Source organism: Cygnus olor, chromosome 1 (genome assembly GCF_009769625.2).
Source record: "Cygnus olor isolate bCygOlo1 chromosome 1, bCygOlo1.pri.v2, whole genome shotgun sequence".
NCBI classification, from domain to species: Eukaryota; Metazoa; Chordata; class Aves; order Anseriformes; family Anatidae; genus Cygnus; species Cygnus olor.
This window is the reverse complement of record NC_049169.1, coordinates 103,266,672-103,277,912: the sequence shown is the minus strand read 5'-3', so window position 1 is coordinate 103,277,912 and position 11,241 is coordinate 103,266,672. Positions and strand designations below refer to the sequence as shown.

General features: G+C 38.7%; 2 protein-coding genes across 5 annotated transcripts in view; both read right to left on the bottom strand.

Annotated features, from left to right (window-relative positions):
• The window catches only part of LOC121078671 (natural killer cells antigen CD94-like), an 11,632-nt gene extending 10,812 nt beyond the window's left edge, over positions 1-820 (bottom strand). Inside the window, exon 1 of the mRNA XM_040575092.1 lies at positions 1-820. This exon is cut by the window's left edge and continues 2,226 nt beyond it. The gene's annotated coding sequence lies outside the window, so the exon portion shown is untranslated.
• Positions 1-10,677, bottom strand: part of LOC121078682 (C-type lectin domain family 12 member A-like) — a 20,645-nt gene extending 9,968 nt beyond the window's left edge. Inside the window, exons 1-6 of one of the 4 annotated variants that reach the window (XM_040575121.1) lie at positions 10,389-10,634; positions 6,995-7,093; positions 6,118-6,261; positions 4,810-4,967; positions 3,152-3,267; positions 2,199-2,372 (exon numbers count right to left, since the gene is read on the bottom strand). In XM_040575121.1, the coding sequence (XP_040431055.1) occupies positions 2,201-2,372; positions 3,152-3,267; positions 4,810-4,967; positions 6,118-6,261; positions 6,995-7,093; positions 10,389-10,479 (780 nt within the window). In that variant the 5' untranslated portion in view covers positions 10,480-10,634 and the 3' untranslated portion in view covers positions 2,199-2,200. Of the gene's footprint in view, positions 1-1,002; positions 2,373-3,151; positions 3,268-4,809; positions 4,968-6,117; positions 6,262-6,994; positions 7,094-10,388 lie in introns of those variants that run through there. The other 3 variants (XM_040575111.1, XM_040575138.1, XM_040575130.1) reach the window with 3 other exon arrangements.
• Positions 10,678-11,241: the final 564 nt, after the last annotated feature.

The following is an 11,241-nucleotide window of genomic DNA, read 5'->3' as shown; positions in this document are numbered from 1 at the left end:
GGGAGTAAAGGATATTTTCAATTGGTTTTCCTATACAGGCAAACACAAAAGGTGTAGCATTCAGTGTGTATTCATGATGCCTTCATAATACCTCATGAATGCCTCATACTAAATATGGTGCAAAGATACTTGTGCATCAGCCCTGAAAATTTTGTTTTGGCACCTTAGTGTCAAGGGCTTTTCTGCAGATAACTGGGAGTCAAATATGTCTATGCTACTGTATTAGGCCGCAGTTTTCCATGACTAACCCCTTCAGTCTTTGCAACAACTTCTCAAGCACTAAGTGAAAATCCTTTGCGATAACTTTTCTCTCTTAAGATTTTCAGGAGGGAAAACAGGTTGTAAAAGGCATTTTCCTGTATTATTTTCATAGATCTGAATTCAATAAGCAGCCTGATGAATTATTATTTTTATTATTGTTATTACAGAGTCACCCTTTAAAATAGATTCTGCTGCAAGAATAGAAGTAACAGTTTGTAACAAAGGCAATATGATGAGGCTTCACCATCACTCTGTCCATTTAATGATCCAGGAAGGCAAAATTTCTTGTTTCTTCAGAATAAAATGACAAGGAAGATAGATTAAGACAAGAAGTTTTGGTCTACATTTGAACATAACAGATGTGTAAAAGTTATCAGAACAAAATGTCTCTATTTATTAACTAGAATGTGATCTTGCAAATTGCAATAGCTAGAGTTTATCACTTGGGAGGCAGGGGGAGTAGATTTTAGAAAAGTGAAACACACTGCTGCGTACAACTGATTCAAAAATGCCATCACAACCAATACATAATCAGCAAATTTCTAATATCTCTCCCTCTGTAAGCAAAATTTTCTTTTAATGTAAAATACAGTCAGACAATGCACCTTTAAATCCTACAATGTTTCACCACCACCAGGATGTGTCCTTTGCCATCTCAGCCTTGCTGGACTAGATTTTTCACTTCAGTACTGTGAACAACTGCACTAAATGGTAGGACACTGCCTTCCCTCCTTCTCTGGAGTGTTTTTGTTTGTTTGTTGATTGTTTGAGTGTTTTAGTTATTGTTTTTTGAGAAGAAAAAGCTAGCTGCTTCTGTTTTAGTAGCACAGTGCACTGTGAAACTACTCTAATCCCAGCTGCCTTTGCAGTAACAGATATATTTCCTGCACCACAGAGTGGTTTTGGACAAGAAGTAAGGTCACCTGAAAGACCAAGGCCACAGAAAGGTACGATGTAGCCTTGTGGCTTCCTATTGTGTGGACAGCTGTCAATCTCAGCTCATGTCTGTCTTCAACAAACTTTCAAAAAAAAACAGGATTCACCCGTCTGCTCTTAGGCCTATCTCACAAATGAAGAAACATCCTAGAAACATCTTTTCTGTTACCTTGCAGTAACTCTGTTGTTAGAGAAAACAAGATCAGACTTATTTGTTTATTTATTTATTTGTGGTGAATTATTTATGGCAAAAGGCCCTTCATTAGCAAGAGAGGATGTGGCATGCTCAGGACACCTTCCATGTCAGATTTCTCATATATCTAATATAAACACCAAGAGACACTCTGGGAAGTCACTGGGCAGAAGATCTGCATTTTCACTGCAAAAGACAGGAACAGGTACAAAACAAATTGAAAGGAACGGCTATGAAATGTTACCACAGAGATGTGAATGATGAGTTACCATTATTTATATTGTTCAAGAACACCCTGGCCCACCTTTTGAGAATAACTGTTTGTGTGTTGTATATTCCATCCCAGTAGCGTATTAAAGCAGTCAGACCAACAAGACCTCAGAAGCATGTCCTGAATGGAAGCATTTAATCTTCATCATTTGTGTTATGTTACAACTACACAGTTATGAACCAACAAGTGGTATTAGGGCTGTTATCAGTGGATGGTGGTAGGAGCAATATCTTTATACGTTTGCCTTGATACTGTGCTTTTTTTTTTTTTTCTTGGGCAACCACTTTTGCCCATTTTGTCCATCACTGATGTTGGCTAAAATGGAGTAATAGTTTGGCCATTTTGGAACTGGAACAACAGGCATGGATTGCTCCTGGAGCCCATCACCATACGTGTTTCCTTAGTGTGAAGACATTTTTACATGTGTCTGAAAGAGAATGAAAATGGGAAAATGTATTAGGCCTGACCCAACATATTTAAATTCTCGTGTGATAAATTAGAAAAAAAAAAATCAGCCTTGTCGAACGTCTTCTAAACTCTCATAATCCTCTTGATCTGACAAGCCATTCCTCTTGCTGGTTGTTGTTACGTCGCTGCAATTGGATGGCAGGCTTTTCACAGACATAGTAATTAATTTCATCACATCGATGGCTGTATATGACACGATTGTAAATATATCCGCAGGGGTGGGGAAGTTGTAAATTATTTGTCCTACGATGGAAAAATCTTTATTATTTCATCTCACCTCATTCAAATTATGCATTCTCATACTTTTCAGAGAGAGCCATCTTTGCAAGAAGTCCTCATTTATCTTTCACAAAGAATACATAACCCCAACAAAGAAACAAAGAGTTTAGCAACATAATGCAACAACACCTAGGAGGCTGGCCTTGTCCTGAATATGCCTACGAACACTCCTAGCAGACTGTAAGGCTGGATTCCAAACCTTTGCTGTACCTGACAGTAAGAAACACTAACTGCTGGGTACTGAGTGTAGAGTATCAGTTAAGAGGACACTGTCCAATAATGAAAATTGGCAAAGCAGGCTGGAAAACAAGAAGAAAAATATATTGTATATCTGAAATAACATGTTAAACAGAAGTGAAGTGATTCTAGAAAATAAATGGTGCCTTATATTAAAATAAAATAAAACAAAAAGCAAAACACTTTTCTCTTGGAGTTTTTTCCATGTGTCCTCACTGAAACAAGATGTCAAATACAAGAGAAATGTATGACATTTATGGTCAGTCTGAAACTAAATTGTGAATAGAAACTTTCAGGCACCTTTTTTCCCCCCAGCACTAGTGCCTAGATCAGCCTAGAAGCAGTCCTGGGTGAGGCTAAGAAAAGTCTGATATGGAAAAGGAAGACCCAGAATACACAAAAAGTTGCATAGAAGCTGTCTATCCTATGTTTTTTTTGGTGTCAGAAGAAGTGAGAGTAGCATATGGGTGAGGACCAAATTTATGTACTGTATTATTAAAACTTACCAAGACTTTTGTTCTTCTGTAACAGTTGTGTTGTCTGCCCAGAACCAGCCTTTCTTTTCAGCTCTAAATGATAATCCAAGCCAGAATGTTTTTCTAGGAATTTTTTTAACCAGTTCCTATGCAAAGTAAGAATAATTCAAAATAGATATTCAAGACATTGTCACAGAAGTTGCAAGCATTGATGGAAACTGCTCAAAGAACATAAAAAAAAATTGCTAACCTATCATGACCACTTCTGCTCTTAAAGGAAAGGTCTACTGTCCAAAGAGAGATGATAGGAGAGCTATTTTTAATCACAAAGATACACTTACAATCCTGAAGGACAATGTCACCCTTATCTACCTGATTTAAACCCTTTGAGAGAAACACTGGATCGTTGTTCTCCCTTTTAGTTATGCATCATTCCTCCTCTTTTACTTTGCCCTTAGCATTTTTCATCAGTGAAAAGAAAGCTGCTCCAAGGAACCACTGGGTTTGATTTGTGAAACATTTACATGTGGCTGCATCATCATTTACTTGTTTCCAAAAGCTGAAACATGACAAGTAGAGGAGGTTTTACAGTTAGGCAATTAGTGATATTCCCTTCTTAAAAAATTCTCTTACCAGAACAGGTAAGAAGATAAACTGAAATGATGCTGACTTTCTCCCTCCTACTTGAGGGAAATCTCTGAAGATTTGAATTTTTTTTTTCTGTTGCTCTCCTCCTTCACTTCCCATTCTTACTCCTATGGCACTTCTCCGTTTTCTTTTTTTCTTCATCTCTCTTGGTGCCCTGATTAAGAAAGGTAGAACAAACTGCACCTCTCAATCTTTGTAGTAACCAATTTGAGAAGATGAGAATAAAGTTACCTTCCCTTCATTCTGGGGGAAACATTGCACCCTGCAGCTCAGCAAGGGGAGAATCGCCACTGTCATGTGTTGGAGGGCAGACAGGCCAAGCTCTGACCACTAGCTCTTGGGATATATTTTCTGCCTTCACTTCCAATAGGTGTGCTGTGATCTTGTGGTAAAAGCATTATTTCAGTCTACACCTGGCATTTTATCTTCCCACCCAAGTTTGTTTTCACTTACTAAAATGTTAGGCCAGACTTCAGCAACTCATTCCCAAGTGTTTTCATCTTATTTGAGAACATGAGACTAATTCTGGTGGAAAGAACTTTCACAAAACAGGGATAACTATGGTTTGTCTGTTGGGAGAACAGGTTGAAAGAGGTTTTCATACTCACATCTTAGCAAATCCTTGTAAGGATCCATAACACTTGTTAAATTAATGACTAAACAGACATAAACCCACTTTCACCAGTCATTCTAGTAGTAAGAGCCACAGCAAGCCATGGTAAGATGTTTTGTTGCTGACCACCAGCAGCTGGAAGGGCAGCATTTTGTGTGGCAGTGACCAGATCTATGTCTTAGCCCTTCCCAGAGCAACATAACCACTGCGGAAAATGTCCTGCTCAGCTCACAGTGCCATTTAAGAAAATGACATGTGAAGTGCCAGGAAACTGCTAACTTCTTAGTCCCTCTGCTGTGTAATGGAAGAACTGGGACTGTCCTAACTTACATGGTCTATGCCCTCTACCAAACTCATCAGGCTAACACTGCTGTTCTTGCAATAGGGCAGCTTCCTTCATTCTAAAGAGTCAGAAAACAGGCCATACCAGCTTTGCTGTATCTTTTACCAGCAGAAGAGTAGAGTTTTGTGAGGAACAAAACCCATTACTCTGTTGCCATGTCTTCTGTTCAGTAGAGTGGTAGTAACACAGATCACCGTCACCTGGCCACTTCCAGTTTACAGGGCAGAGCACACAGTTTAGATCTGGAAAAGAAAACCGTCACTTCATTGCTGCTCCTAGGCTGCCCTTGACATAATATCATTCTCGACCTGTGGCAACAAAATTCCTATAGAGCAGGGATGTTTGTGACTGTCCTCATTCAGTCAAAGTCTCAGTGTGGTCCCAGAAGGTTTGGGTAATGAAAGTGATGAAAACTTAATCACTGCCCATCTCATTCCATTAGGCCTTGAGCGAGCTTCAGGTGTTGCAGCTGAGATTTATTTCAGGATTCTGCAATGGTGAGTTCACTTCATGTGAGTGAACCCATCTGGATTCACATTTTAGTCAATGGAAAAAAACAGGTGTGAAAAACATTTTTTTGTCATTTCATTTGTCTTTCTTGAGAGGAAATGGACTGTATCCTTGCACTGACAGTTTCTCTTCATTGACTAAGCAGGAGTCCTAGACAGTTAGTTTGTATGTTGAACAATATCTGTACAAATGAAACGAAATCCCCCTTCTCAACAGTCACAACAGGATTTCTTACTCCTCTGAATGTAGTTTCTGAAGGCAACTGCTTCTCTCACTGGCTCGTTGTCAGATGCCACTTAAGTAACTGAGCTGTGGCAAGCTGATTTCACAAACAGTTCTGCACTGGACACAGTCGGGAGACAGAGTAAATAAACTCTCGGGCTGTTTTAGCTGATGCTTCAGCACACATCAGCTCAGACTTTAGGAGATTCCTGTCTTACCTGGGGAGACTACTAGCACACTGTCCTGCCTGCGGACTTCTGTTTGCATAGCGTGGAGTAAGTTGTTTAACTCTTAGACATCACTGTAAAATCTCTAACTGGGTTTGTCTATTAGATGCAGATAAGCATATCACAGAGGTCACCAAACTAGCACTAACTGAACTGGCATGTCCACAAGGCATGCCATAGAACCTCTTTCTTATGCAGACCAAATCCTGATACCTAGGTACCGCTGCCAAACTCAATGCCAGTGTGCATCTGGCCAGGCTGGGCTGCAGGCACTGCATGGAGGCAGACATGATCATTGTCTACTTTCTAGGTGGTCACATCTGAGAAGACACAGACTCATATGAGGAGGCAGACCTGAGTAGACACAGAAGACACATCTCATTTTCTTCCCTGTCATATTGAAAGGCAAAACCTCATGGAAACATTAATTTACCATTATTTTGAAGATCTTTTCTTCCTCCCAAGCACAGCTGATTTCCAATTGCTTGCAGCATTTTTGAGAAATTTGCATGCAGATCATTCTTTGTCACGTTGAGGTCTCTAATCTGTGTCCTGTAATCCTTGGAACCTTGGGAAACTGAAACTCACAGTAAGAACTCCTTGTACTGTTCACCAGGGAATGGCTTAGCAGGTTAGTAGGGAAAAACAAACCATATGAGAGATATTCCTCCCTGAACGGTTACTTGTAAGGGCTGCTGAGGTGGAGAACATTTGCATAGTGTATTTCTACAGCTATGGCTGTTTGACTAATGGAATTCTATTTCTCATTTGGCCATGAATGAATAAAAAAATCAGTGTCACTTTTAGTATATATTTCCATGGTATTGTTTTCCAGGCTGTGCTTCTTTTCTAAAAACATGAACTTCAGCTCTGGATCACACATTGGAATTGTTACTGATGTGAAATAATGGAAACAGCCTCTTTACTGTGATACAGAGCTTTTCCCTTCCCTTCAGATCCAGAATTACTCAAACTTGTCAACAGGAAATTAACCCATCATTAGTCAGTACAGCAGGATTGTGAACACAGTTTTAAGGAGACCAGACAATGGCAGCCACAGAAAGCAGTTCTCTGGAATCTCCTATTCCAGTTCTTTCCAGCTCCTCTCCTTATTGCTCACTTCTAGCCTCATCACATCTAGAAGAGAACAAAGATGCTGTGGCAAGTGAATATATCTGGGAAGGCTGACTTGCTGTTGTCTTGGTTTGCCTGTTCTCAGCTGAACCAGAAATTGCACCTGAAGGAGATGTCAGTCTGACATCATTCAGTAGCTTGAGGCCCCCAGCAAACAAAAATGCATTGGTACTTACATAAAATTGCCAGAGTCATCAGCCCCATCAGCAATGCCAGGCATATTGTGATCAAAATCAGGACTACTGGCCACCAAGAGTGGGATGAAGTGGGAAGTCCTAGGAATAATTCAGTATTGAATTGGTATTGTGATACTAAGGGAATGGTGAACACACATTAGCTTCACTAAATTCCAGAGATCTTTGTGATGTGTTAGTCAATAAATCCTTGCTTTCTACATTACGGTAGTATATTCCTGCTGCAGAGTGTCTTTGCACACAGTAGAAGATGGCCAGACAAGGTAAGAGAGTGAGAGACCACAACAACGCAGTGGAGAATGTGGACAGCCTCAGTCCTTTACAAAGTGATAAACTGTGAAATCAAGGTATTGTGAATTTTAGAAAACAGATTACTGAAAGCTGAAAACAAATATGTACTATATTGTTGTGGCAATTTGTGATGTGCAACATATTTCTGTGGTAATCTGGTAAATTTGCGTGTTATAGTAAAGTCCCATGGCAATTCTTGGTATTTAAGGTTTCTAGCTAGTATTTCACAAAAATGGGAAAGCACTAAATCCAAGGCAGATATTAAGTTTGCCACAATATAAGCTTTGAGGACAGTTGCAAACAGCTTGACTTAGTACATGAAAGTCAGTAAAAAAAAGAAACATGGAGAAGAAATTGCTAGTCTAGAAAAGTGAAAGGTGGATTTAAAATTGGACAGTGAAGTGCTCAAGGAACAGGAACTGAAAGGATGAAGGAACAGGAGTGGGAACTACGCAGAGAAATGTGCAATCTGTGGTCAACATCTGTGGTGAAGCAAGCCCAGGCAGAATGTAATACAAGACCTCACACTGTAGAAACTCAAGCTGAGGAACTATAACAATCGAAAGAAATTCAAACACCAGATGTTGTCTTGAACTGTGGCATAGTATTCAAAGTGTTGATCCGCTTGTGCTGCATCGAAGGAAGTAAAAACTTCCTTCAACATGCTGGCCATGATCCTGCTCATGTAGCTCAGTAGGCAGCTTACAATGAAAGCATGTTTGCAATAATAAATCACTGCTTGACTCATATTTAATGCCTCCATTCACCATAAACGTTCCAGCAGGGCTCTCCACAGCCAGACTGCTTCCCAGTTTGTATCACTGACTGGGATTAGTCCAGCCCCACTGCACAAATTCGTGCTTCCCCTTGTGGAATTTGATGGAGTGTCTGCTTACCCAGTCGTCAAGTTTCTTAAGGTTCCTTTGTATTGAAGCTCTGTCATTTGGTCAACCACTACCCCTGATCTAGTATCATTATAAATTTGCTGAGGACATGCTCAGTGTCATTTTTCAGGTTCTAGATTGAACACTACTGTCTCAGTATCAACCCCTGAGGTATTCTACTTATTTCTAGCCACCAAACAGACATTCAGACATTGCTTATTCCCCTTTGAGCCTAGTAGTCTAGACAGATTTCAACCCACCTAACAGCCCACTACCCAGCCTCTACTTCTTCAGCTTTAAAATGACAATATCAGTAAGAGACACTGACAAAAGTCTTGCTAAATATATATTACATCTTCCTCTCTCCCTGCTCCCACATTTCATCATAGAATACAACCCCAGTCTAGAGAAGGGCTATAAATACTTAGTATTGTATAAAGGTAGAAATACCCAGGCCATTGAAAAAAGAAAACAAAAACAAAAACAAACAAACAAAAAAAAAACACTTCCCTTCTGCATTATTTTGCAAATACTGATCTCACAGGCAGTGCGCAATAAAAGACAATTGGAGATAAAGCCTGCACAGGAGAATCATATGCCTTTCACATCCTAACAAGACATAAGGATACATTGACTGCTGGCACATGTATTTTTTACAGTCAAGGTGCTTCTATACGTGTTCTGAAGCTGAATATTAGGTATCTGGACAGCCTCAGTAGTAGAAATTTAACTCAATAAGGCAGGCTGATAAGTAGACTAGTATGAATTGGAGTTAAAGTGCAAAAATAAATTGCTCCCACCCCTACAAAGTTACAGTTCCAGGCTGAAGACTGAAAGCATTATAGCCCACATTCCTTGAAACATTTAGATGAGAAGAAAGATTTTATGGTCTGATCATGAGGTTTCATATATAAATACAAAGTATTTTCTGGAGAGCAGTATGAATTAAGACCGAGGAATAGTTTTGGCTTTGACTGTTTTATTTGAAGTATTGCCTTAAGAGTTTCTTTAGGTAAAGTTCCATGTAAAATACTGTGCAACCTCACACTACTACTGCTACATCTGGCACAGCCAAATGATCCTTGGGCTAGGTCCTCCTTCCTCTACAGTAGGCCTCTTGTGGTCCCAGAATGGATATATTTATAGATTGTGTTTTTTTTTTTTTTTTCTGGTTTGTTTTCCTTTCCTTTTTTCCCCCATATTGATGTTTGTAAAATAATGGACAGACTTTGTTGTGCCCTCTCAGGATGGGGCTTTCTCATGAAATATATGTTTTCCACTCTGGGACACGGTAAGAGTACTTCTAGGGACATATGAAGATATTGCTGTCATCAGATGTTAAAGAAAAAGAAGGCTAGAGCTTAATGCAAAGAGAGTTAAGAGTTTTTTGTTTGTTTGTTTTCTTTTGTTTTGTTTATATGTTTGCTTTGTTTTGTTTGTTTTGTTTTGTTTTGTTTGTTTGTTTGTTTTAGCCCCTGAATTATATTTTGGAAATGTTCAAAACTGTAACTTAAGGAACACTGCTATTTTACAGTAAGTCCCCTACAAAATTCTCTTTGAATCATAAGTATCTTGTCCTCTTATCTGTAAAACTCTGCTCGCAGAGCCTGACTCCACAAACAGCTCGCACTTTGTATGTCGTTTGCGCTCATCAGCTGCATCATTCAAATCAAGAGCTCATCTTCACAGACACTTGTAAGCAATTTGACACAAAATTATGCAGAACTCCCAGAATTTAAAATACATTCAATGCTTTAATAAATATAACCATTTCAGAGACCACTGCATTAATTCAGGCTAGAACCTAAGGAGAGCAATCAAGTCAATTAAAGTTATTTGATTTCTAAACCTGAATGTAAGCATATGAAGAAATTAAATGGATCTGATAAACTAAAAATTTACTGAAGTTAACACTTTTGAGGTTTAAACAATTAGAACTATTTGTAGAACTTAGTATAACTCTCAGTAATATACATTTTCATGAAATAATAAGATAATTGTTTGAGGTACACCTTCCAAACTCTGAAAAGTTCAGGCAGAAATGAAAGCAACAAAAAACAGGACACATGTATAACTAGTATAACTCTTCTGAGGGTAAAAAAGCTAACAAAGCCCCTTTGGGCATGCAAGTAAGTTAAAAGTATTCCCCGTCCCATCTACATTAGCAAGAATAAATCATAAAAGCTTAATAGATACTACACCTTTTTCCTTAGGAACTTCAGGCTCTGGGACATTATTCAGCTCATAGCAGTTTTCAAATTTCAGATTGGCATATACTAGTTCATCTGTCATAGCTGGTAAAGCTGGAAAAGCATCAGAACAAAAAAGAAGAAAAAAGAACTAGCATTTGCAGCTAGTAAGCTAGGAAGAAAATCTACCCCTTTGCAGGGTCTCCTTATACTAGCAGACACAAATGAAACAGCACAGACATCAAAATACATCTGAGCTTCCTCAGTTTGGATACTGCCAAGCAAAAGTTCCTCTCTCACTGATTGCTATATTCTCTTTCTTCCTCTTTACCTCACTTCTACCCTCTCTGACTGTCATATATTTCTTTCTGCTACTACTGAAGAGAACAGAGATACCTCTTTATAATTCTTCTGTTTTTATTATAACTTTGTTTTTATTATAACTTTATTTTAGGAAGATAGCATTTAATTCCATATTACTTCAGGTTCATCCTTGAAGCAAAGAATTGAATAACATGTTTTAAACCTTTTGGCTGTCCATTAATTTGAGCAGCTGTATTCAGCAGCAGAGTGGTGGTCATGCTTTATTTTCTGTATCCTACCAGAATGTGACAATAGTAAACCAGAATGTGAACTTGTATCTTAAAGCTGGCAAGATGCACTGTTGTCAAAAAGAATTAAGCACTACTGTTTGATGTTGGAGCCTCATTTTAGATGTTTCAGACTAGAAAGTACTGATCTAGAAGGACCTACTGACAAGGGCCACATCTTAGAAGATATTTACTTTTGCTTAGTAATCTGACACATTTTTTTTTTTTCCATTTTTGGAATACATTTCTTCACTTCTCATTTCTTCTCCAGATCA